Source organism: Haliotis rufescens, unplaced genomic scaffold (assembly GCF_023055435.1).
Source record: "Haliotis rufescens isolate VD_foot unplaced genomic scaffold, xgHalRufe1.0.p SCAF_3, whole genome shotgun sequence".
NCBI lineage: Eukaryota > Metazoa > Mollusca > Gastropoda > Lepetellida > Haliotidae > Haliotis > Haliotis rufescens.
This window is the reverse complement of record NW_025964001.1, coordinates 18554420-18579966: the sequence shown is the minus strand read 5'-3', so window position 1 is coordinate 18579966 and position 25547 is coordinate 18554420. Positions and strand designations below refer to the sequence as shown.

The following is a 25547-nucleotide window of genomic DNA, read 5'->3' as shown; positions in this document are numbered from 1 at the left end:
GAAAAGGTCATATTTTTGTAACTGCTTTTTATTCGAATTATATAATTTCAACCCAAAACTGCTGGTGAAAAAAAACCTTCAGCTCCTGTTTACAAAACAAATAATTGTCATTTGATGTGCTGGGTGTTCTGGAAATGATGTGTTGTGAGCACTAAAACATTGTTTGGTTCCACCTTTAGAGAAAAATATTCTGTCTCAAATAATAATCCTAGTTCCTCCCCACGCCCACTTGCCCCTCCCACACACACACATTTGGTGCGGTCAGGTAGCCTAGAGGTTAAAGCGTTTGCTCATCACGCCAAAGACCTGGGTTCGATTTCCAGTATGGGTACAATGTTTAAAGCCCATTCCTGGTGTGCCCCACCGTGATATTGCTGGAATATTGCAAAAAGCGGCGTAAAACCATACTCACTCACTCACTCACACACACATTTAATGGTTTGTCCCTAAATCCATTTGGGATGATCTGAGCAGTGACCTTGCCCCTGGAACTTGAGATTTTCCAGCTGTAATTTCGAATCAGCAGTTATAGTATCACATCAAATTGGAATAATTCCCAGTCTTGTACTTCCACACACATTGAATACCATTTTGAAAAACACTTGCTGAGAGGCCATGAACACAGTTTTATTTTCTTAACATAATTTTCCAATTTGATAGCATGATCCCCAAGAGGGCTGTTGCTATCAAATATTTCTATAAGCTTGACATTCAATGTGAAATCCTCTAGACTTTCTACATGTACTTGTACATGCACGAATTTATCTGTAAACAAAATCATAACATCAGCCATAAAGGTCTTTACTATGAAATCCAAGAACTTGTCCCTAAACGCTGATTGATAATAAACAATTACGTCAATAAACACACAAATGTCTGCATCAGTGCCTGGAAGGTTCCTAATGGTCAGGAGAATGGTATTGCTAATCCATATATCCCAACAGAGTGTTGTCAAAAGGCGTTGTCACAAGGTGTTGGAATCACACTGGAGTCTGACATGACACACAAGCTTGTTCCCCAGGGCCACCTAAATCAGGAGATCCACCATGTACATTTGACAAAATAACTTTGACAGGGGCTGGAAATGTCAAGATGAATTTTTCACTTAGAACTGTTATTAGTATTCTATTTCTCTGGAAGTTAATAAATAGTGGTAAATATCGACAGGGGTTTCCAGTATAGATAAAGTGGTCAGGCAACAATGGCTCATGATTTTATTGATTTCCTGAAAGGGAGTTGCAAGTATTGTGGAAAATATCTAATTCGTGCGTGTAACATACAATGGCATTTAGGACGTTGTTGTAAATCTTTCTGTAAAACTAGCAAGCACACACAATACATGCTGATTTTGAGAAGAAAAGTTTCAGCATGTTACATATGAGTTCATGATGCTTGTAAACTGTTGGCCATTATGGAGAAAGTAGGCAAAGCTGTGACAGTGCTGTACATCATGGGGGCGGTAGGGTAGCCTAGTGGTTAAAGCATTCGCACGTGTCACGCCTAAGACCCAGGTTCGATTCCCGTCATGGGTACATTGTGTGAAGCCCATTTATGGTGTTCCCCGCCATAGTATTGCTGGAATATTGCTGAAAGTGTCATAAAAAACATACTGATTGAGTGAGTGGTTGAATGGTTGAGTGAGTGGTTGAGTGAGTGGTTGAGTGGTTGAGTGAGTGAGTGAGTGAGTGAGTGAGTGAGTGAGTGAGTGAGTGAGTGAGTGAGGTTTTTTGTCACTTTATCAATATTCCAGCAATATTATGGCAGCGACACAAAAAAGGACTTTACACATTGTACCCATGTGGGGATTTGCAGCCAGAGCAGGCTGTACCACATGGGCTCACACCACCTCCCTTGTTAGCCATGAAAGTTCAATGCACTAAAGAGGTACCATCACTGAATAAACACTCTGAGATGACAGGTCAGTAATAGCAATGATACAAATGGACCTCATTTGCTGCTCAGAACCATTTTTATAGAGAATGTTCTTAGAGCTGTGACAAATCTGATGATCTTCCACAGACAACAAACCACTCTCAATTCATGAAGGTTTAGATTGCATTACAAAATATTTTTTCAAGTAAATGACATCAGCAGTAACGTGAGTGAATAAAACTCATTTCGAAGCAAATTTTTGCCCTCACTAAAAGCACAGCAATGAAAAATCAACATGTTTCATCAAAAAGTTCCCCAGTTCAATTCTAGCAGTGTAGCTTTAATGACCCTGCTTAACAATATGGAATGTGTGGTTCCCCTTTCTCAATTTGTTTTACCAGTAAAGTAATTAATAGATACAGTGGTCTACCGGGCTATTAATTACTTCTCCCTCCCAGTCTATTTATTTATGTGTTCGCACCTTCCTAATCCCTGCTAGGATATGCTGCTCAGGAATTCTCAGTCAATTTCAATGCTAATGTTTTCGAATGGCCGAAGTCATAATGGAGATAGTAACAGCTCCACAATTCCTGATGGGTCAAAGCATGATAATTCTGCATATGTTGTCGAACAACTTCTGCCCATTAACGACCTCAGTGTTGCGACAGCCGCATTTGACAGGACATGCACGAAAACCTGCGACGTATGAGATTATGGTATGGATAAGCGAGACCTTGTCCCTTGGATATAGTCAAGGAAAACAGCCACTTCCGTGGTGTGAAATTGGATTCATTATCGTTGGGTACTTTCTTCGTCAATGTTGTGGGCACTGGGGGCTGATCAATAAGACGACCGGCCAGCATTCTGATCACCATCAGTGATTAATGGGTCCCCGAGAGCTTTTAGCACCTTTCCTGACCCACACCATCATACACACTTCACATCGCAAGTTTTTCCCATCCTGTTCTTTTATGTCAATGCAAGCAATGTCAACATGCAAACAAGTCTAAACTTCCCAGCTATAAGACCACCTAACTGAGCAACGTAAGCCACACGACCCGTGCTCATCGCTTGATCAATATTCTTAACCTGCGAACACGAGAAATGCTTCAATATACAACGCTAATCCATAAAGGCAAGAGAATCATCGCAGAGATAGATTGTCCAAGCAACAAATAGTCACACAATCGAGAAAACTAACCATGTGTTGAAAGAAATATTGTTGATATATGGGGAGATGTGATGGGTAAGTGTTGGGGAAGCAATGAGATGGCGCTAGGGGGATTTACCTGCGGCTTAAGGGGAATCATGTATATAGCAGGGTGACCACATATAGTTTAAGGCCAATCACAGTCTGTGTAATGGAAACATGATTGTTGAATAAGGAATCTGCCATTAATGTGGAACGGACACTCTGGAAGAGGTCCAGAGAGTCTCCTCACTCTATGATCTATATCTGCCAGTGTGATATGTGAAGATGGGTATTTGTTAACAATACATATTCCCTGATGGCGTTAGGTGTGAACTTGATCCATATAGGCAATGGGGATTTATTTTGGTGGGAATTGGATCCTTATATGCAATGGAGATGTGTTCAGGTGTGAATTTGATCTATCAGCTCAAGGAACAATATGTTTGCGCAGAAACGTTTACTTAGTATAACAGAGCAGTTCACTGCAGAGAATCTGTGCAATGGTGGACATGTTACAGTGAATGTATAAAGATTCTCACTTAAACAGCTAAGCAAGGACGTTATGTTCTGCAGATCACTACACTTGTTGATGATTTCAATGGAAGAAAAATCATTCTGGGCAAGAACCAACTGATTAATTTGTAGGATATGAAACACAGCTCCATATGCTTTGGAAAGACTGAAGATTACATGACCATCAGTTTATAACAAACAAGCCCCCCAGGCAAAAACAGTAAAACAGATCCATTAAAATTCTTGCAACAAAAAAATATACGCACTGAGTATCATATGTCCTTAACAGTACAGACCTACATGGGGCTGAAAATCACAACAGCCCTGTGCTAATATTTGAATATATACAGACATGACCTCCAAGTGCATATAAATAACATCCAATCTGCATAATGAACAATACACTATGACCTTTCTCACAAAAAATATTACCATAAATGTTGAAAGATTGCATTATTATACATAAAGTAGGAATGTATTATATATTTCTTATTGATTATCTTCCATATTGTGCATGCATCATTACTACAGGTAAGTGATACTACAGGTAACTAACTGATACTACAGCTGTATTACTACAGTCAGCATCTGATCACCTGATGATACCAATATGAGTGACAGCACAGAAGCGACACCTCACAGAACTGCACAGTGCAAACACACTAAGCTTAAAACATAACCTTTAACCTTTCTAATTCAACAGCTGATTCAAAGGCAAAATCAGCTTTTTCTCAATTATGAATTCAAATGAAACTCACCGACTCATCGTTGACAGTGAAATTAATCCTTACATCGAAATAATCCCCAGTCTACCATAGTTGTACAGTCAGCAGCCTTAGTTCAACACACTGTGGTAAGTAAGGAGCGAATACTGCACGGAGCAGCACACCGACAGAGAGACTACTTGAGCCGATCGTTAGTGGAGGAAGCAAGCAAGCCAGCGGTGATGCTCACTGCATGCAAGCCCAATACTGCTTGGCGAACAAATTACAGTGCTCATTGAATCTTGGTGTAGATCACATGGCACCTGGTCAAGGGTACAGTGTTGCTGAGATGAACCTGGTAATTAACACTAAGACAGAGGGAGGGAGTGTGTAACCTTGTCGTATTGGTAGATTTTGGTGCATTGAGGTTCTGTGATTTGGCTATAGATGGCCTCCTTGTTGACAGATTGTCGATGAAGAAGCGATGAAGAAGTAGAGCTGTGAAAGATGGATTGCATGAGAGAATGAACTATTGGTGCATCCTGACAGTGTTGCAAACTGCCAGTCTCTCCAGAATTCCCATGAAACAATCCTAAGTTATTGCAATGTGTGACAGAAAGGCAAAAGTAGGACCGGTGTCACACAACATAATGTCACAAGTTTAAATGGCTTCCCACTGAACAAATTAGCATATTTCAATCTTTTTTAGAAGTTTAAAACCACTAAATTAACAGTTTATGCGTGCTATATTGTGCAAATCATTTGAACTGTTTGAGAAGTAAGCAGTGTTTTAAAGTCGTAAGCATTCATTCTCTTGACATTTATCATGCAGGCTGTGGAAAAGGGAAGATGCCAAGATGATAAGGTGTACAAGCAATTCTTAAAGTATTTATCTCCGGCACAGCAAGCAAAAAAGTTTATATTCTCAATGAAAGAGAGAGACTTGTAAATGTTGTTTTCTGTTGAGGAAATTGAGTACAGATCACCAACAAACAATTATCCACAGCATATAATCAAACTCCATTATAAAGCCATGGTTTATCCTAACCATGCAAAAATAAAGTCTTGTATAGTATAAATGTACTGGGTTTAACAGCATGGCTTTGAAAATTATTATTGCTACATGTCACCTCATCATGTCTGCTTGTTGTAGAAAAAAAGTCCAAAATAATGAATTTTGTGTCTGTTTACCATCTGGTGGAACCAGCTAGGGCTTAAGCAAATGATCAGCAGATCCTGGCATGATTAAGGGATGCAACTCTTCACAGCAAATTGTAGCACTGACACAGCTGAACCCCCATGCCCAAATTGATCATTTCATGGGCGGGTTGATATACATAGTGCCTCAAATATAACAAATATGAAGTGATGTATTGAGCACACTACTGATACAATCTATATTGTTTTGAAAAGCATGCCTACTCAAAGTGATTGAAAGTTTTTATTATATCATACTGATACAGGCTACATACTGAGGGGCTAAAAAACAACATCTGATAGAGAATTGTACCGATTAATTACCTATGTTTACCAGCTCTAGTCAGTATCTGGAAATATGTCACTTTCAAGCCACTGGATCATGTGATACCCAATTAGTGGACAAGACCAGTTAAAAAAAGAGCAAAAAACAGTGAAAGGGAATCAGACAGACAGAGTGGATGACCCAGTTGATGATAACAAAATAATCGGAACATTTTTTATTGGAGTTATACTAGAAATGTAATTATTATTTGTTTTAAGATTAATATTCTGCTGCATATTCTGCCGCTATGTGTTAATTCATCGAGACAAATTTATACCATTTTGTAGTACCTGGTTACAATACCAAATATTCTATGAAATGTCATATGATTACTCGTAGTAAATATCTGTGCTCATCGTCAAGAGAAACGCCATTACCATACATGTCGGTTAATATATGAAGACTTACTCAAATTCAAGAGATATTAGATTGGTTTGATGCACAAACAAACACACTGGTATGTTGTGTGAACCGATGCTCATGAACGCATCACATGTGAAGTTTGGAAATCACATGCAGCATATCATGATAAGAATAAAGACACTGTGGTAACACTCGACTGATTGTTTGTTTTGTCATTAATTGGTACACATTGGAAACATTTCTTCTTAACGTACATACTTCTCTCTATGTTTCTATGGTTCGCATTTCTTTTGGCTGTGAGTAATAATGACTTTATGGGATATAGCTAATGTAAAAATCCATTACTTATCCTGACTGGTACCCCTCATACAACCAAAAGATATTGATACAAGGACCTGCCTCTACAGTTCTACAGTTCAGGGCCCACTTGCACAAAGCGATCTTAGCAATAAGACTATTGTAAGCCTATGTTAAAGATGGGAGTTACGATCATCTTAGCGCTAAGATCGCTTTGTGCAAGTGGGCCCAGGAGCAGTTCCTAAGTTCAACATACCAGCTATAATGCCATCCTTACAATTTCTTTACTTCCAGGTACCCATTTATGTAACCAAAGTTAATGACATGAAAGCATATACATTTTCTTATGGGCAAAGCATTTTTATTCTTGGTATGGATTCTAGACAAATATTATAGGTTAGTTTGGTTACATTCTCTGCAAAGACGTAGATCTTGAAACCAAATTTAAAAATCCTTAAGTGGCAATATAACATAAACATACACCAATTGATAATGTGATTTTATTCTTTTTCTTATCTTATTTTTACTTGAGGGGAAATTTGTCTTTTTTACTTGAGGGGAAATTTGTCTTTAAAACCAGATAGCTTTTTGTTTTGAGTTTTTATGTCACAGGATTGTAATATTGTATGAGTTTTGTAAATATTTATTTAAACTATAACCTTCAACATTTCCGAAAATGTCTGAAAACAGAATTTGGGCAATTACAAAGTGATGGCTAAAATTGAAGCTCTAGCCCTGAAGCAGGGGCTCCAAGGACAATATGTTTTATTCAAAGTTTTCTTCCATTCAAATAACCATGATCAAAATAGATGATCTCTGAAGGAGATGATCTCGAGATCTCTCCTCCAGATTCCAGCAGTAAGACATAAGGATGTTGTGAATACATAACTCATGCATAATTTGGGGAAATGAAACGATGTGCCAAGTTCCCGTGCACAGGCTATCAATCTTTATTTGAAAGTAGAATTCAGTGAGGGGTCTTCAAGTTAGCGCAATGATTAAGGCGAACATTTCAATATGCAGTGTACAAGGCCAGATTGATGGTGGCAGAATGGGCATGAGAAATGAGCTCATTATTCACATATCTCATACACCATCACAGTGTCTGCTTTTGTTTAATAGAAGCATCTTTAAGCAACACATTTTTTGCATGTCAAATATTTTTTATTCAGAATTTTTCATGAAATGACATGTTATTATCAGGGGTTATCATAATTGCTTTTATCTTTTTCTTGACATTTGTTTAAGTCAGCTTTGTTTTTATCGCTCATCACTTTATGTCAATGGATTAAAGACACGAGGTATCTAGCATATGGTTTGTGCAACTCTGTTCCTGTCATGTCAAAGTTTGATTTATTGCATAACTTGTAAATAACAGGGTAGGTGAAATGACATGGGGTGGTCTCACTCACTTCCTACTCAAAACTGACAATACTGATTGATAACAGAGAGCTTTTAACAATTATCCAAAGTTTAAATTTGCTTGAAGTTTCGCCACATCTAATAAACTTTTCTTGAGAAAATGACAAATCAGTCACTCAGTCCGAAGTGATCAAAGTCAGAATTTATAGTTTGATGTGTAAATACACAATATCAACATAAAATAAAGCAAATAATAACAGGCAAATGACAACACTTTTATGTTATAATGACAACGCATCTATCATACTTAATTTCCCCTTTCGGAAGGCGTGTCATCTTTTTATGACCCCCACATCTCCCATGCATAGTTTATTGACCAGTGTTGTGTTTTACACTGATTTCTTATGCGCTTCCTAATTGGATATCGACTGCCACTTACGTGTCTTGCCATAGTCTCCCTTACATGCTATAGACGACGTATATTGCAGGTGTCACACATAAGCCACCAGCCTGGAGATGGTGACAGATATGTCCAAACATGACATATACGCAAATTACAGTCTCACCTGCAAAACCTTAGCCACACTGATACGAAGTATAACTTCACAATCACTGCCTCGACTGTTCTGAATCCACTTCTGGGTTTGGGGGTCAACAAGTATCGGGTGATTCAATTAATTCAGAAGCTACACGGCTGGAATGTTTCCTTGTTGTGGATTCAATCTTTGAAATAGTTGAATTTATAGATTTTAAATATTATTTTATTTTCTTAATCCTAACCCTCTTGATGGCTTGGAAGCAAATTCTGGCATTCTGGGTCAGCCAGTGTTTGGAGATTCCATGAATGTAGTAGAATATCTCAATGCTGCAGATTGAAATACTTTGAAAAAGTTTAATTCATAGATCTGAACATTAACTGAACATTTCATGTGTAAGTAAGTGAGTGAATGAGGTTTTACGCCGTTGTCAGGAACACTCCAGCCATTATATGGGAGAACTAAGAAAGGGCTTGCTGTACCCATATGGGGAATAGAACTGAGTTTTCTGTATGAGCAATCACCTTACCTACTACGCTACTAATTCCCAGCCTTCAAACACATGTAAGAGAGTTCAGAGATAAGCTATCAATACAGATACTGTATTTATTTAGGTATGTTCCAATCACATGCAATATCTGACAGAACTTGACCACACTGGTTTTGGGAACAAACAGATCATTGCATAGGGTTCAAAGTGTCAATCAGGCAATTATCCTGAAACACATAACATCTCTGAAATATGGATGGTAAAACCTTAATAAACCATACCTGACAAAAAAGACAGAATTACATGTAAAGCATTTTTTTTACCAATCCCAAATGGATTTTAAAAATTTCCTATTAGCAAAGTTATAGGTCTGATTTGATGAAACTTTGCAGCTAAATACCTATTAAATTCAAAAACAGAAACAAAACTTGCTTTGACTCAGTATCTGGGCCCCATATAATAACCATCAAAATGCAGAGTGCAACAGACTTTGCTGTTCATATTATTCAATAATTATATTTCTGTATCATGTTCTCTTCAAAACTGCAAATGGGAAAACATCACATCTGTGCCATGATGTTTAATGGATTAAAAACATAAAGTTTGCATTTTAAACATACACGAATAAGTTTACGATACTTTAACCTTATTTGGTGTGTCTGCATCACCCCAATTCTATGACTTTTTTCACAATTTCAGCCATGTTTCCACATCTCAATATTTAAATAAAATAGCTACTACATTTTTATCCCCAAAGTAAAAGAGCCTAAGCGGACATGAAACAAAACAGTTGGCAAAAGATTGGCAAATTGCTTTGATATTTGTCAGCCATACTCCCAAGAAAGCCATCATCAATGTGAAAATCAGTGAGACATGTAACAAGGCAGTTATTGGTGTGGTTGATCCATTACATAAACAGCAGGGGTTGTTGTATCGTAAAAAGGACACCAAATTGTTTTTTGCAAGTGCAAATGGAGCTTGTATATCCCCCGAACTGTGGCAACTACAATGATGGCCTGTACGTTGCACAACTTGCAACACTTGTGTTGACTTCATGATGTATGCAAGTTAGTTCTGTATGTTTTAAAGTATTGACACCAGGAGAGTGAAATATTGATTTTATGGAGCACTTTCAATATATACTGATTCTATTATTGATGATAATCATATCATTAATTATCTATTTGTCCATGTTGGAATGGTGAGATTATGTCTGCTGTAGTAAAGGGGACAAAGCATGATGATGATGATGATGATGATGATGATGATGATGATGATGATGATGTTTGGAATATGTTGATGTACAAACATGAATTTATGACATACTTGTATTCTAACTGACACTATGATGATGATGATGATGATGATGATGATGATTTTTTAAAATATGTTACTGTCCAAACAGTTTAGTGCAGTGGAATACTTTCAGTCTAGCTGACTCTAAGATATAATGATTCACTACAACAAATCATCCCAATTAAAGTACATTAACAGTTTCAAAACACACTGTTCAGAAAGACTAAGAGGGTCTCTCCAAGAGGTATTAGAACACTTTCTTCGTAAAAAATGGGCCATCCCATTTTGTTGCCTAAACAAATCATCAAGAGTTGATTCAACAAGATGTTGATTATCCACATTCAGCATCCCTGAAACAAATACTTTGAAACTCCTTCAGCTGCCACACTCAATGGGCAAAACAAGGTCAAACACTTTAAAAACTAACCAATTGAACTGCATATATATTCTTTCCCATGTGGGGCTGGGAAACAGCCAAAGTGAGAGCAACATCAAGAGCAGGGCTGCTTTAATTCTCCCTGCATTCCCTCTGATAAATTTATGACTTAAGAAAACTCCATACAAGTAGCGTTTCAATTTGTCTCCAAATTCATCCCTTCTTGCAGCTTTTCTCCAAGAGGAGCACTAAGGTCTAAACCTCCCCTGCTCGGGCTAAAACACAGTGGCTCTATGTAAACAGGGGAACAGTGGACGGACCCAGAAGCAACAAGGATGCCTGCAGATTATAGTGTAGGCTAGTGATCAGCATCAATGAAAAGCAATTTATCTAAGGCGCGCTTGGTTTATAAAAGAACGCTAGATGACCTGGGGCGAGGGGCGCTGACTGAGCCTATGGCTGGTGATTAAACAAAAGTCAATGCTCAGCCCCGATGAAATGTAGGAGTGCCTATTCTGTTACCAAACTTCCCGAGAAGATCAACGGCATAACAAGCTTGGTACCATCTCCGTACAATTGGATCCTTGGAATATTCCGACCCATTCTGATTACGTTTGCCTAAGAGTCCAAGGATTCCAACACCCAAATCATGTTAGCTGGCAAGTCTCCGAAAAGCAATTCCAAACCACCTAATTGTGTTAAATACTGTGGCTATTTAGATAGACCTATTTCTACAAGCCTGCTGTAGGCGCTCATCAGCTCGGATCACGAACATACCAGCAACGTATGGGACGTATAATGCCTCACGAGTCAACTACATGTCACGTTTGCCACCAACATAAGATGGCGTGAATACAATTTTATTCTATTTACACATTTTGTCCTCTGACACTGATTTCAATCTTCGGGTGAAAAAATAAAATCAATAATGGGGAAATAAAACGGAAAGACTTCAATCAAACTTTACCAAAGGTGATGTAGATTTTGCCAGTTGATATTGTACATATCAAATGTACGCCGACACCTCATAGCTTAGCGATGAAAGGAAACCACTCATGTATGATGGGAAGAATCTAATAGAGGGGAAAGATTGGTAAACTCTACCAATTACAAGTTATTACACAGGAAATCTTCATCTACGACACCGGCGGGAATTCTTTCCTATAGCCTTTATGTTTCGCTGTCACCACAGTTCCTCATATTATACAAGATGAAAGACATTAAATCGAATTTCATTCAATGAGGGTTACAGCTTTGAGGTGCTATAGCCTACATAGACATCTGTGTTTGTGAAAATGCAAAGAACTCACTTCAAACATTTATACAGCTTCCTGAAAGATTAGCACAGCCATGGCAGCAGAACCTAGAAGCAAGTCTATGAATATTTCAGCCAATCAACAACTCAACTCAGATGCCATTTGCATCTAAACAATTCCTGATCAGTGCTCATGAGATTATGCTGTCAAGTGACCATACTCCACATCAACCTTTCCCATTGTAAGAATGTTGCCAAACAAATTAACCAAATTATTACATATAACGGGGTCGATGCTTAACCACAAAAAAGTCTTCACACTTCCAAACCCCCCTAGTTCATTCACAGCGATGTGCTTTAACACCACATCAAAGTACCCCCAAAGTTGGGAAAGACGTTCTTTGATCATGTAAGGCTTACGTTAGTATGATAGGCATCTTTAAGGGCATAATATGCGGTGATATAAACCAAAAATTCAATTTTATTCAGGATCAATCCAATTTATGACAAAATCAAAGGAAAAGGTCTCCAGTTGATGTAGGTCTAACATTTCAGTGTGGGTTTATGTGGTTATTCTCCACAGATTTCCTCCAATATTGGAATCATCTGAGGAATAATATTTTTATCTTTTTTGTAAACTGTTTGATGTTGTAATGATTTTTGCAAGGCTATACTCATGACTTCAGATGACACAATTTCATTTTGATATTTACATGAAATGAGCATCAGAAATATATATCCTCACATTTCCATTTCATTCCGAACAAACACAATTGTTGAAATGAACAAATCAAATATCTGAAAAACATCAAATGTGTTTCTTTAATGCTTCTAGTGTCTGAAAATGTTTTGATTACTTTAAGAGTGTTTTTTGATAGTTAAAAGAAATCATTTATTGCACAGATGTGACAGGACGATTTTTTGATACAGTTGTCTATTTCCTGGTGCTGTCAAATCATAATTTCTCAACTAAAAACAAACCAAATTATCCTCCATGTTATGACAGTCCTGCACATAAATGTGTCCAAAAATACCATGTTTGGGAAGCTATCAGCAGGCATAAACCAAGGCGAAGAATTTGGAGGATCATTTAAACCTAATCCATCAACAAGATCAAAGAAATGGGAAGAAGGAAAATGTTCTGCCGATTCCTCCATAATCTTAGCGCCACACTGTTCATCAGAGTGTATTTGAAATCTCTGTCATAAACTGTGATCGCAGCTCAAGCAGTGACAAGTAAGTACTTCATCCTCCCCTGCGTTTTATGAGTGCTCCCAATTCCAAAAAGGGGCAATTCTTGAGAAGAGATGGAGAAATGTTTATATCGCGCACAAGCTTATCTGACGAAATAAAAGTTATATGTTTCTGGATTTGTAGGTCGGTAATTAAGATAACTAGGCAGTATTTTGCCTTGGGAGGGCTGCCCTTGTCTTCTAACCCAATAAATAAACATCAATCAGTTGTCCTATTGAGGTGAAGTGGTCGGGAGAATTATATCCGCATAGCTTTTCTTCGTCAGCGTGTAAGGGACAAAACCAAATTACATCGCGGGAAAACACACAATGCCATTGGATAGGGATATACAAAAATAGATTTGGGAAATCTGATTTACTGAAACCTTTGGTGATCTATGTATGTTATCTCAGTGAACACATCCTCTCATCTTAAACTTACTGTCAAAAACAGATAAATGAAGAAAAATTAACCCTTATTTTCAATCTCGATAAAACTCTAATATTGTTAAGGGAATGCTGAAATTGGATTTGCTTGCAAGATTTGTCAAGCCCCCCAAAAAGAAGACGTGTCCCTTGTTCAAATTTCACCGAGCAAATATGAAGTAAGATATATGACAATTTCATTAACTTAAAACGATGGCATCGAACTTCAACAGGTTTTGTTTTTTTCTGTAGGAGAAAATATATTCAGTGTTGAAAAATGTTTAACAAAATTCCACTTAGTTTCTTCGTGTGTCGCCACTAAATCGGCTGCCATGATTTTCTTATTTGACAACCAGGAGATGTGATACAAGTCATACACAGTTAGCTCCCTTTGAGCCCAACTTTGACAAATTGATTTGGTTTTTGAGCACTGACAGCGAGCCCCTTGGGACCAGTTCTTTGTATTCAGGATCAACCCCATTTCAGAATATGTGAAACCAATGCATTTAATCCTTGTAAATTTCATACTAAAATCCAATTGATGACAGTTGTGAGCTATACCAACCAAAAGTTGTTTTCAGTTATAAAGAAACAGAAATGTTTGGTTTTTTAAACATTGTCCTGATTCAATTTGAAACATTCTTATAAATATCTCAGATTTGATCCCATTAATAAAATAGGACTGATGTAAATGAATATATTTTTCTTTAAACTATTGAATTGTTTTAGATTGTGTTATAAGTACATAGGCAAGAGCTTATTAGTGGCACTTTAAGCAAAAAACAATACTTGTTGCTGAGTCAGACAAGGTTATTTGATATGAGACACAAAAGACTCTCATTTTACATTTAAAACAATATAATACCATGATGATTATATCAATTATCAAAGAAATTGATAACATATTTATTTCTGACATTTTCTCACATGTTAAAAACCAACCACGAGAATCAACAAAACTGATAGTTTACATAAATAGTAAAGGATTCAATTTTTCATATTTTTGACAAAATGTGAAACAATCAAAACATACATCTGCACTCCAAAACAAATTGTGTATATATATACTACTCCTGCCATGAGAGACTAACGTAATTAATATGCAAGAATTGCATGAATTGGGTGTTCTTTAACCTCTTTGAGTAGTATATGAGGATTCTATAGTCATAATTTTTTAATAACTCCAAAAATACAACAAAATATTATTTATATATTTTAGGAAAATATGCATAACAAGAAGGCTGTTATTTTAACTGAATCACCAGCACCTTCAAGATCAATGATCAGTAAGTAAAATACATATCCTTATTGACATAATCAAAATACCCTATGTTCTAAATACATCTTTGACATTTCTCACAATAACATCAAAACGTTTACTTTGGATGCCTTTCAACAATAAGAAGGCGTTGAACACATCACCCCATGCAGGAGATATGCATGAAGATAACGAGGCTATAGAACCAGCACAGTTTGTATGGAAGACTTAGGGGGCCATTTCCATATGTTAACTTGTATAGAGGGTGTTTGTCCACTAACGCGTCCGAGACAAGTGCCTCATTAACGCCACATGTGCAAGTGACCACTCTGACACCAGGGTGCGCTGCACAATATGCCGCGTGTAATTCAAGCTTTGTTCTCCCGAAACAGCATAATATTGGTATGGAGTGGCGTGTCATTAAAACCTTTAAACAGCAAACACCTCAATCAATATCTATTCCTTTTTATCCCTTTGCAGGATTCATCTTACACGGATGTGTGCCTGTCCCAAGGTCAACCGAGGTGAAAGGTCGGCCCTCTGTAATGGACCCTGATGAGTAGCTAGCAACAAACAAAACTGATCGTTATGATTTAACAGATATCGGCAAAAGAAGGGGCTGTGTGTACACGCAGATTTAACCACACTGCATATGATGACAGGGGAGACGTACCAATCAATTAAAGTAACACAGCAATATTTACTCATCTTCGGAGTAAATGCAATTATTCCAAACAGTTTTTATGCACAGGCATGTTGAGTTTGTTGTTCAAATGGAAAAGAGTACCATCAAACTTTTTCTTCGCTGTCCCAATCTCCATCCACTGTTTAATAGCCATGAGTAATTCTGTACATCATATCTAATCTACGTGACTTGAGGTGGAATATAACAAAGGAACGTCATCTACTGACGAAATAGAAGGAGGTCTGTGAATTTTTATTGGAGTTTATTTACCCTGCAGAGCACAATGAGGATGACACAAGTTTGATACTTTATTTTACTGGGGAATGTGATCCTCAATTCTGGGCTATGTAATCAAAATCTCCTTAAAATGCTTTTATTTGGAAATTGACTTTTTCTTATACAAATAGTTCTTAAATGTAGATGCACTCATAAAATCATTATGCATAGATCTGATTTCCATAAATTGAGATTAATGAGAAAAGTACTCATGCAAAGTTTGGTTTGCTTTCATTGTTTTACTCGAAGCCTGTGCTCGGTCTGCATAAGTAAAATAAATGTTGTTTAAGCATTTATTGAATAAGCAGTGTTGACTAAAGACTCTTAATTCAAGGCTAATATAGAAATTATAACATCTACCCTTAATATTATGTGATATTTTCAAAATTATCTCTAAATTTTCCTAAATATTTCTATTTTTTCATATGTTTCTGTGTAATCAAATCAATTGATTTTAATTCCATAGCTTTCTGAATCTTAATTTACAGGACAGGACACAAAATGGCCCCCCAAAAAGAACACATATGTCCTCAATCTTAAGCAGGGCACAAGCAAAATTCTGCGACAAAATGCTCACTTTAGGAGCCGAGAACCAACTTGACATTACATCTGAACCTACAGGCTAATTAGATGAAGCCTGCAAACCATGGTCGTTAGCGTTAATATCAATATACAGTCATGGTCCAAGCTCGTGTCATCGGAGCTGTGCAAGGAGTTAAAGCTCATCAATAGATGTGAGTCAATTCCTTCCTCAACCGTGAGCGCTAACAGTCTTACGAGACGACTATCCCTTAAGCCAATTTTTAAGTCGGCATTTTCAGTCTACCCCGAGGTTAAATCTAACCAATGAGAAGTGTCATTTACTGTCCAGTACACCAGCGACCTTCTTAAAGTAGTTCTTGCCACTGTAATCTCGACCTAACATTCTGCTTTGCCCAAGTTTGACTTAACCAATAAAATTGGCAAAATATGTGTGTTTGTGTATGTCATCGTAACTTCCCGAAAGTCCTGTTTCAACTTTCAGCCAGCTGGAGTTTGAATGGGCCAATGAAACTGCATCAAATAATTCCCCAAATAAATGATATTTTTCAAACACACTATATCTCCTCAAGTGGTTCCCACTTGTTGTCCAACCTCAGTTGAATCACGTGCTTGCTCAGCGTGACTGTTTCTACTTAAAGGGGCATTCTCCTTTCTCCAAAACATTTGAGGTGTGTGACTGAATTTTAAAAAATAATTTAACTGATCTTTTCTACTAATCATTCATTACAAGTAAAGATAAATTGAATTTATTTTATTATATTTTAATTCAACTAACGGCATTGAAGTTGTAACTTGGTAAGTTGTTTGTCTCTAGTATCAACATATTCTATCATCTTTGTGTCCAACCCAAAACATATTTGTATTTGAATTTTTGAAAAACTAGAGTGTAAATTATGATTTTGGATTGACCGACTCTAAAGTAGTGTCAGGTGCCATAACTTAGAAAATGGTAGTACAAATTGCATGTTTCTGTCTCTAAAAGCTATAAATTATACTGCGTAACTGTCCCTTGGACAACACCTTATTGAGAAACAGCCTGCACTAATACAATTATGTCAAAAGTCATCTAATTTCAGTTTTTTAAAGTTTTGTAATAAAAAAATTATTTTTATTGTCTAATTTATATCAAATGCATGTTTTAGTATTGTTAGAGATTGAATGACCGTTAGAGATAAATTGTTAGAGATGAGTAACCCTTTAAACCATTACATCGTAGTGTTGTGATATTCATGTAAAAGGATTATATGACTGTATGAAAGTGTCACAGACAGTAATTCCACTGTCAGTGATGATTCAAATGTTTATTCAGGGCCTTTGAATTATGATATGACAAAGACAATTTCAAATCCCCATTTAAATTTTTAACAATTGTATAAAAAAAACACTGTAGACAGATCAATATTGAACATTTGAACATGAATACTATCAACTTTTAAGTGGAAGATTAGGTTACCATTTGAATAGAAAGCAATTTAAAAATTCAATGAAACAACAGCGTTCCATATGATGTAATATGATAACCTCATTAGAAAGCCCAACCGATTTCACAGGTAATGTCCAGTCTGGATAGCTCTTTTCAAAACTGACAGTTTCAGGTAACAATAAACACGATATCATCCCACTTGACTTAATTTGAGTTAATGTTTCACGATTTAACATCTGCAAGCTCTCAATAATATGACAAGGAGGACAATCAGCTCTAGTTTATAGCCTCGTCAAGGTACAACAACCCACCAAAACCACACACATCAGCATTGTCAGTTTCAGTAGCACTGGTCATGGTCATCAATCATGCACAGCTGACAAACATTAATCCCCCAAACGACACATTGCTCAAATTTATTATTCATTAAAATGATGATGAAGTTTTGAGGTCCACCACCCCAACTCAGACTCATACCCAAAATAAATCAACCCAAATTCATTTCAAAAGCCTCCAGTGACAGTCCCATGCAGTGAGACATTGAAATGTATAATAGCAATGTACAATGGTAACAATATTGCTGGGTTTTATTGCCTTAAACACTGTACCCCACAGTGGCCATCTGTTTGTCCCTAAAGCATCCATAAGGCAACAATGACAGTTACCCCAACAATTAACTCATATATCTCACAATCAAATTGAATCATCATCATATGTAGTTAAAGCCTTATGATATTAATTAGACATCAATGCCTGATATTAACGACCACGCTTATTTCTTTCTCGGGCAATGCATTCTTGTTTACTTGGTGACAGAAATAAATTTATGACTTTTTGTTCTGTGGCTAGTTCACTATATGCCAATATCCTTTATATATTTATCAAGAAGTTAAATTGTGGTTTTGATGAAATTATGGAAATGAAATAGAACATAAAAGTACCACATTAATTACTTTTCTAAACACGCCAGTGAGCAATTGAATACAAACTCTGACATTGAGTAATGATGGCGGGTGTCTAATCTAATAATTCTTGCTTTAAGCCTGTCACAGTAAGTCCTATTGGCCCGGGTTATTCAACCATAAAATAGGACATTAGGGAAATAGTTTTTAGCATAAATCTCAACAACCAGATCGATACGACACCTGCAGCTCAGTTCTGTACCTCAAATGCAAAACACATCTTAAAATATGACTTTACTGTTAATATCATTTATCTTCTTGTAAGGTTTCAGTCTGGTGAGCGGAGAGGGAAATGCTATCAATTGATTTAGTAGTTTGTACTGTGCACCTATTCAAAATGAACAGAAGGTTGTTCAAGTCAATCAATAGTGCTAACAGAGAATCTAGTTTTTAAATTCTTGTTGTGTTTGTCCTCTCCGGACTCAAAATCAGAATCACTGTGGGAGCTAAAAATCTGTCAAAATCGTCAAAAAAGATATTCGGAAATCAAACTGATTATTTTTTGGTAGTGTTGTGTATTTCGCCAACGTCTGTCACGACATGAAATTTACAAGCAGTGATCTGTTTCAACTTCTCATATTTCCCTATGGTAATGTCAATCTAAACCAAATTACAAAAAAAATTCTGTCAATGATTTCCCTTTTTACTCTCCCCCTGCAGGCTGTTTGCCTTCACCGATGAAAATTTGTGTTTCATATTATATCATTTTGTCCATAAATAACAATACACATTTCTTTCCTCCTTCATATTTTATGTGAAATAAATATCAGCTTAAACACAACCACAAATTACGATAATGCTAAAAAAAATATTTGTCAATATTGGTTCATATTTACGACACAAGTGGACAATAGCATATTTTAGTTCTAATTAACACAGTGAATATTCTCTCATAACCCTATCATTATCACTTCAAATAATTGTCAAAGCATGGTCTCATTATCGACCAAATTGCTTACACTTTGAACAAAGAAAGCGCAACAAAAGCTACTTAACACACTCAATACATTTTTTCACAATACCCATTATGGCATGTTAGACCAGGGATACGTGCTATTTGCTTAACCCTTAATTAGCTTAACACCTGGTAAATTCTCTCACTTTCTTTCTATCCAACTGACTATTGGAAAAGAATGAATCATTATCCTATCAACAGACAAGGATTTACCAAGCATGGGGATTAAGTTGGAATTGGCCGATTCTAACCATTACTTGCGACCATAATGATAACGACAATAGTCAGACAAGCTCGTAAATATTTACTTCGATAACCAATCCTGGCCTGAGTGGCCTCTCCACCAATGGCAGAGATGTCATACTCCTCCAAAAGTCTGGTAGTAGCTTGCACATACCATGAGTCAGTCACAAAAACTCATTAATTATGAGAAATTTGTTGCCTGCAATTTTATGGATAATCAATGTATCCCTTCCTAAAGTTGGAGCCAAATTTGATCATCTTGAGTCCAGCCATCAAAATGAGACTTCATTGTAAAAGGGTGTGCAGTTTGTCACGATTTTTTTATTGACGACTTTGGTGATCAGTGTTACCAAATTGGTCATTTTTTGTCCAATTTTTTTTCATCATATAATCCCTTTTTTCACACACGACAAAAATTAGCTCCTTAATTTCAAAGGAACAAACGTCTCATTTGTTATAAGAATTCTTGCCTTGCAGTGTAATATTTTAGCATTGAATTCAACATTTGTCAGTATTGAAGCTTTAAAAGCATGTTAATTGAAAAAGTTCCCCCAGACACCATGAAAATTGCTTTATCCTCCCGAGTCGCAAATGAATAATCCTCATAGCCAGAAGAAAGGGACATTTCACACGTAACATAAAACATGTGAGACTAAAACGGATTTGAGGAGGCCCAGGGCGCCAGTGGTATCGAGGAATCAAAAAACAATTCTGAAGAACACAACAAATGCTCTTTAAAGGTGATAATGAAAGAAGTGTGTTACATTTCATGAATTTCATACCAATCCTTGTGCCAAGCTTGTTATAACCCAGGCCATCTTCTGACACAGTGCTGAATCTAAAAGACCCTTCTATGACCATCACACCTCAGTCTATGACAGTGTACATTAATTTTAATGGTCTGTTCCCCTAACCACTGTCTTTGGAAGAATGAGTTCAAAATTCAATTACAGACGACACTGCAATGCTGCCATTGAGATAACTCTACAAAATACTACCTTCATTGGGGCAGCATAATGTAATTAGTCCTAGCACCAACTTTTTGTCCAATTTGAACTTCCATTTTTTTCTGAACGATTTATGAGGAATAATTCAGCTGGTTTCAATTAGGATTAAAAATGAATCCAGTATTTTCTAGCCACAAGAACAAAATGTTCAAGAGCTTAAATTTGTTTCACATTTGCAGCAAATTTAAATAGGATTATTCAAATCTGGTTCTCATAATTATTAAAATTGATGATGTGAATTTCGGCAAATTTATTTGAGAAGTGGAATAATAGAGACAGTCTAATTTCATTTCATCTGTTTCCAAATCTTTATTAAGAAACTGATTCACTAATGTCAAAAATATAAAAATTCACATGTTTAATGTTTAAATCTGTGTGAGAATTCCATAGACTCCATGTCTAAATATATTTCTTATCCCTAAATAATCAGTATATTTAGGCCATAGCTTCACATTGCCAGAAGACACGGATAATTGACCCCTGACAAAAACAAAATTCATGAGAGATATGAGTCACCTTGCCCTATAAGTATATAAATCAATATGAAGCTCAGTAGGTTAGTAAATAATATATTTGAACATAACTCTTACCTTGCAAAGAAGGAAACTGCTGCAGAGGGGTTGGGTGGAGGCGACCCTGGCCCAGGGGACATAACTCTCTGTACAGGATGTGGCTGTCCTGGAGTTATCTGCCCCTGAGGCGGTGGACTGTGCCAATGTGGGGAGGGGGTGTGGTAGATAGGTTGAGGTAGGGGTGAATGTCCATGCTGACCACTGAGGTCACCAGTCTCCGGGCTGCCATACATTTTCTCCTGCCGACCGGACTGACCAGCTAACATCTGCAAAAGATATAATGTCGATATTGTGTGAAGGACATTATTGACAGGTGACTTGATGTTTACAATACTGCATAACAAGTAAATGTATGTCTATGTCTATTACCAATGTAACTAATGCAAAGATGATAGTAAGGCAGACTAGGTCCCCAGAACCAAATGCTTGCCATTGCTCATCAGCAACATCAGAACACATCATATCATATGATTTTTACTTCTAATATTCTACTTCTATTCTACTACTACTACTGCCCTCCAGGGTCTAGTAGTAGAGCATCCGCCGGAGAGCAGAAGATCTGGGGTCCTAAAGCAAGGACTGGTCAGCACGGAGTCAGTTTACTGTGTCTGAGTATGCATGCATGTCGCTATATAAGTGCGATAATCTTGAACACGATGTTAAACCACATTTCACCTCACCTCACCACCACTACTACTTCTACTACTACTACTACGTCTACAAACACTAACAGTAACACTACTATTACTGTTACTACCACTACCACTACCACTACCACTACCACTACTAGTGGTCCCTTGGGCACGCCAGAAACCTATGATATGTTTCTAGGTTTGTCAGCACCATACCCGTGCTCGTGGGTTTCATCGAAATGGTAAGTGTCTGCGACCTGCATCACTTCGGGTCTTCCAATATTAAGTTGACACGCCGTGATAGGACTGGAATACTGTTAAAATTGGTGTTTAACCCAACTCACTCACTCTACCACCAAAACCTTTATTACTTCTTTTAATGCAACTATTTATCCCGCTACTTTTACTAATACCACTATAAGTTGTACTCCTACAGTACTACTTCAGCTACAACTATTTCCACTACTTCTACTACCACTACTACTTCCACTACAACTACTCCAATATCAATACCACCATATCATACACAATTCCACTGACAAATCAATAACACCATATACCCAGCAAAGACTATCTTCCCCAAACATACCTGTAATCAAACTGTCTTACAGGTGATGAGGCAGGCTGAACCATCGTACACAATACACAGTGACAGCTTTGTCAATATCCCTAAAGATCACCCCATCTTTAAGACCTGTAGATGGTGAACTGTGCACCAATACTTGCAGGGTTATGACTAACAAGATGGACCGACATTAACAGCATGCTACAAGCATGGAATGGACGATGCATACCATAACATAATTAGAAACAACTTGTCCATCTCACACCTTGATCAACGAGGCTGCCCGTCAATTATTTGGGGGGTGGCATTGATTTTGATTCATTTCAAGTGGGGACGCCTTTTCCATAATTCATGAGTGTCCTCTGACACTATAGCCACACAGTGGGGGAAAAAGGAGAATTGTTGAAAGATGACACACATGGCAATTTTTTTTCGCTGATGGACCGCTGACTTTTTCGGTTGTAAAGCACGACATGGCCAATATTCAACACTGGAATTTCCTGCTTGACACTTATTGCAAGACCACTTGACCAATTTTTTTGGGAAAATTCCACAAAAATGAAGATGTGTCATCATATCAATACTTCCTGTCGCCCTTATGTAGTGCTGTTGTCATTTTGGTCGCCATTGTTGACTTAAAAAATATATAAATTTTTATTGACTTGTAATTAGATTTTAAATAACTTAAAATTCATGAATGGCTCTGACATGATGTGAGTTAAGAGTTTTGATTTTAATTTTTTTAATTTTTATATTTCAATCAAGTGTTCCAAGGGAAATGAACAGTTCTGATTTAAAGGATGAGGTATGCTAAGGGTCCTTTGGGGGCCTGATGGAATTGGCAAAGTCTAAAGTTATACAATGTTTTTAGAAATTGATATTAAAGTTATCAGATATGCTCACATGACTGACAACTAGCTTTTTTCTTTCTATCACTTTCAGTGTTTTGTCTTATTTCATAATCAAGCATGTCTCAAACATGACAATGTTTACAACCTCCTGAGAAAAATCTGACCATGAAAAAGCCAGTGAACTAGAATATATGTTTCACATGTTCCCTTCATAAATCACAAAGGGTCAAAAACATTCACAGGTTCAAGCATTAGGAACAGCCTTCCTAGAAAACATGAACCATTTTAACAATTTTTACACCTGATCTCTATGTTGTTTATTCTTAGTTATTTGAAACTTCCTGATAAGTTTTAAAACACTTTCAAAACATTTCCTCATTTTTTCAAATTTGGCAGTTCTTGTGGGGGAAGAAAACATCCAAATATAATCCAACCTTAGACTCAACCTTTAAGCCTTGACCAGTTTGACAAAGACATCTTATTTGAAAAAGCAATGTTACACAAAATCAAATCTCGAATTAGTATAATATACAAATGAGCTAAAAAGGAGTGTCCCTTTTCAAGAACAAACTATTGATTGTAATGTTTGAAAATGAATAATTAGGTCCTTAATTAAATCCCACAAATCAGATACTGAGAATTATTACAGATCTTGATGAAAAAATGGAATATGACACCTTATTTAATAACTGTGGTACACTTCCAATAATTCACTTAATTCTGGCAAATATAGATTACTTAATCACCATCCCTGCCCATGACAGCAGACAGAGCTTAGCTTGCAATCATTTCATTATCTTGTGGATGCAATGTCAAGGCAATCACATCTTCACCATGTCGACTGACAGGCCAGTGGACAGACCCTATCCGGGATCCACTGCCTGGCCCTAGATTCAATGGTTGGCCTAGGATTCAATGGTTGGGAGAGCAAGGCGGTGGCATTGAATCACTCTGACATGATGTACAGCTTTAAGTTGACAGTCTCATTAAAGAGGCATGTTCATAGCTTCAACATTGCTTGTTTCATTTCAACCACTTGTAGGGCTTTCTGTAAACGGTATCTGCTCATCCAGATTGGGCAATTCAAACAGCTTGGAGCTATATATCCTATATTTTTGCTTATTAAATATCATATTCTTTGTTCCTTATGTTGATAAGTCTTATCTGCATCACTTTGTCATATAAACATTTTGCCATAATAATCTAAACATTTTCAGTCATCTCGTTCCAATTACTCGCTCTCCAATATAGATACACCATGTATCCATTTAATTGAGATTGATAAATTCTAGGAGTAATTTTCAGTTCATAGTTATTTCTTGTTATTCATTTAAATATGTGTATGCTTTCAAATGCATTGAACAGACATGATAGACTTATAGAAAATGAAAATATTCGTCTCGTTCTAAATAATCTAAACCATGCACATGTTAAATGTAAATGGGTAGCCTAGTAGGTAAGGTGTAGGCCCACCACACCGGGTTCAATCCTGGGTAAAATATGTGAAGTCTTTCCTGCTGCTGCTACCAAATTAATTGCTACAAGTCATGTACAACCAACTCACACATCTTAGCGAGAGGCAGATATTTCACTTTCCTCCACAAAAAGACTCTGTACATGAAACAATATGATGAAATACACCCATCAAACTACAAATATCAACCATTATGCTTAACCTAATTTCCTAAAACACCAGTCATAATATCTATTCAATACATCAAGACTGAATGACAAGTTTAAGGACTTCCAATGTACCAATTCAAATAAATCTACTTCATAGGAAATATATTGCGAAACCAACCAAATTCTTTCCAATGAGTGAGTGTGAGTGAGTATGGTTTTATGCTGCTTTTAGCAATATTCCAGCAATATCACGGCAGGGGACACCAGAAATGGGCTTCACACATTGTACCCATGTCAGGAATCGAACCTGGGTCTTCGGTGTGATGAGCGAACGCTTTAACCACTAGGCTACCCGACCGCCCCTTTCCAATGACATAGATGAGATGTTATATAATAATTAATAATAGAATCTGTTTAATCGTTAACAGGACAGATGAAATTGATCTGCATTTCATCGACTCTTGCATTAGTTGAATAAATGGTTCGAATGCTCTCCTGCCATGAAACATTAGGGTC

At 36.9% G+C, this 25547-nt stretch overlaps 1 protein-coding gene across 6 annotated transcripts in view; it reads right to left on the bottom strand.

Annotated features, from left to right (window-relative positions):
* Positions 1 to 25547, bottom strand: part of LOC124137030 (kinesin-like protein KIF26B) — a 324882-nt gene that overhangs the window by 86644 nt on the left and 212691 nt on the right. For all 6 annotated transcript variants that reach the window (XM_048403869.1, XM_046503131.2, XM_046503128.2 and 3 more), the window contains one exon: positions 21379 to 21626. In XM_048403869.1, the coding sequence (XP_048259826.1) occupies positions 21379 to 21626 (248 nt within the window). The remainder of the gene's footprint in view (positions 1 to 21378; positions 21627 to 25547) is intronic.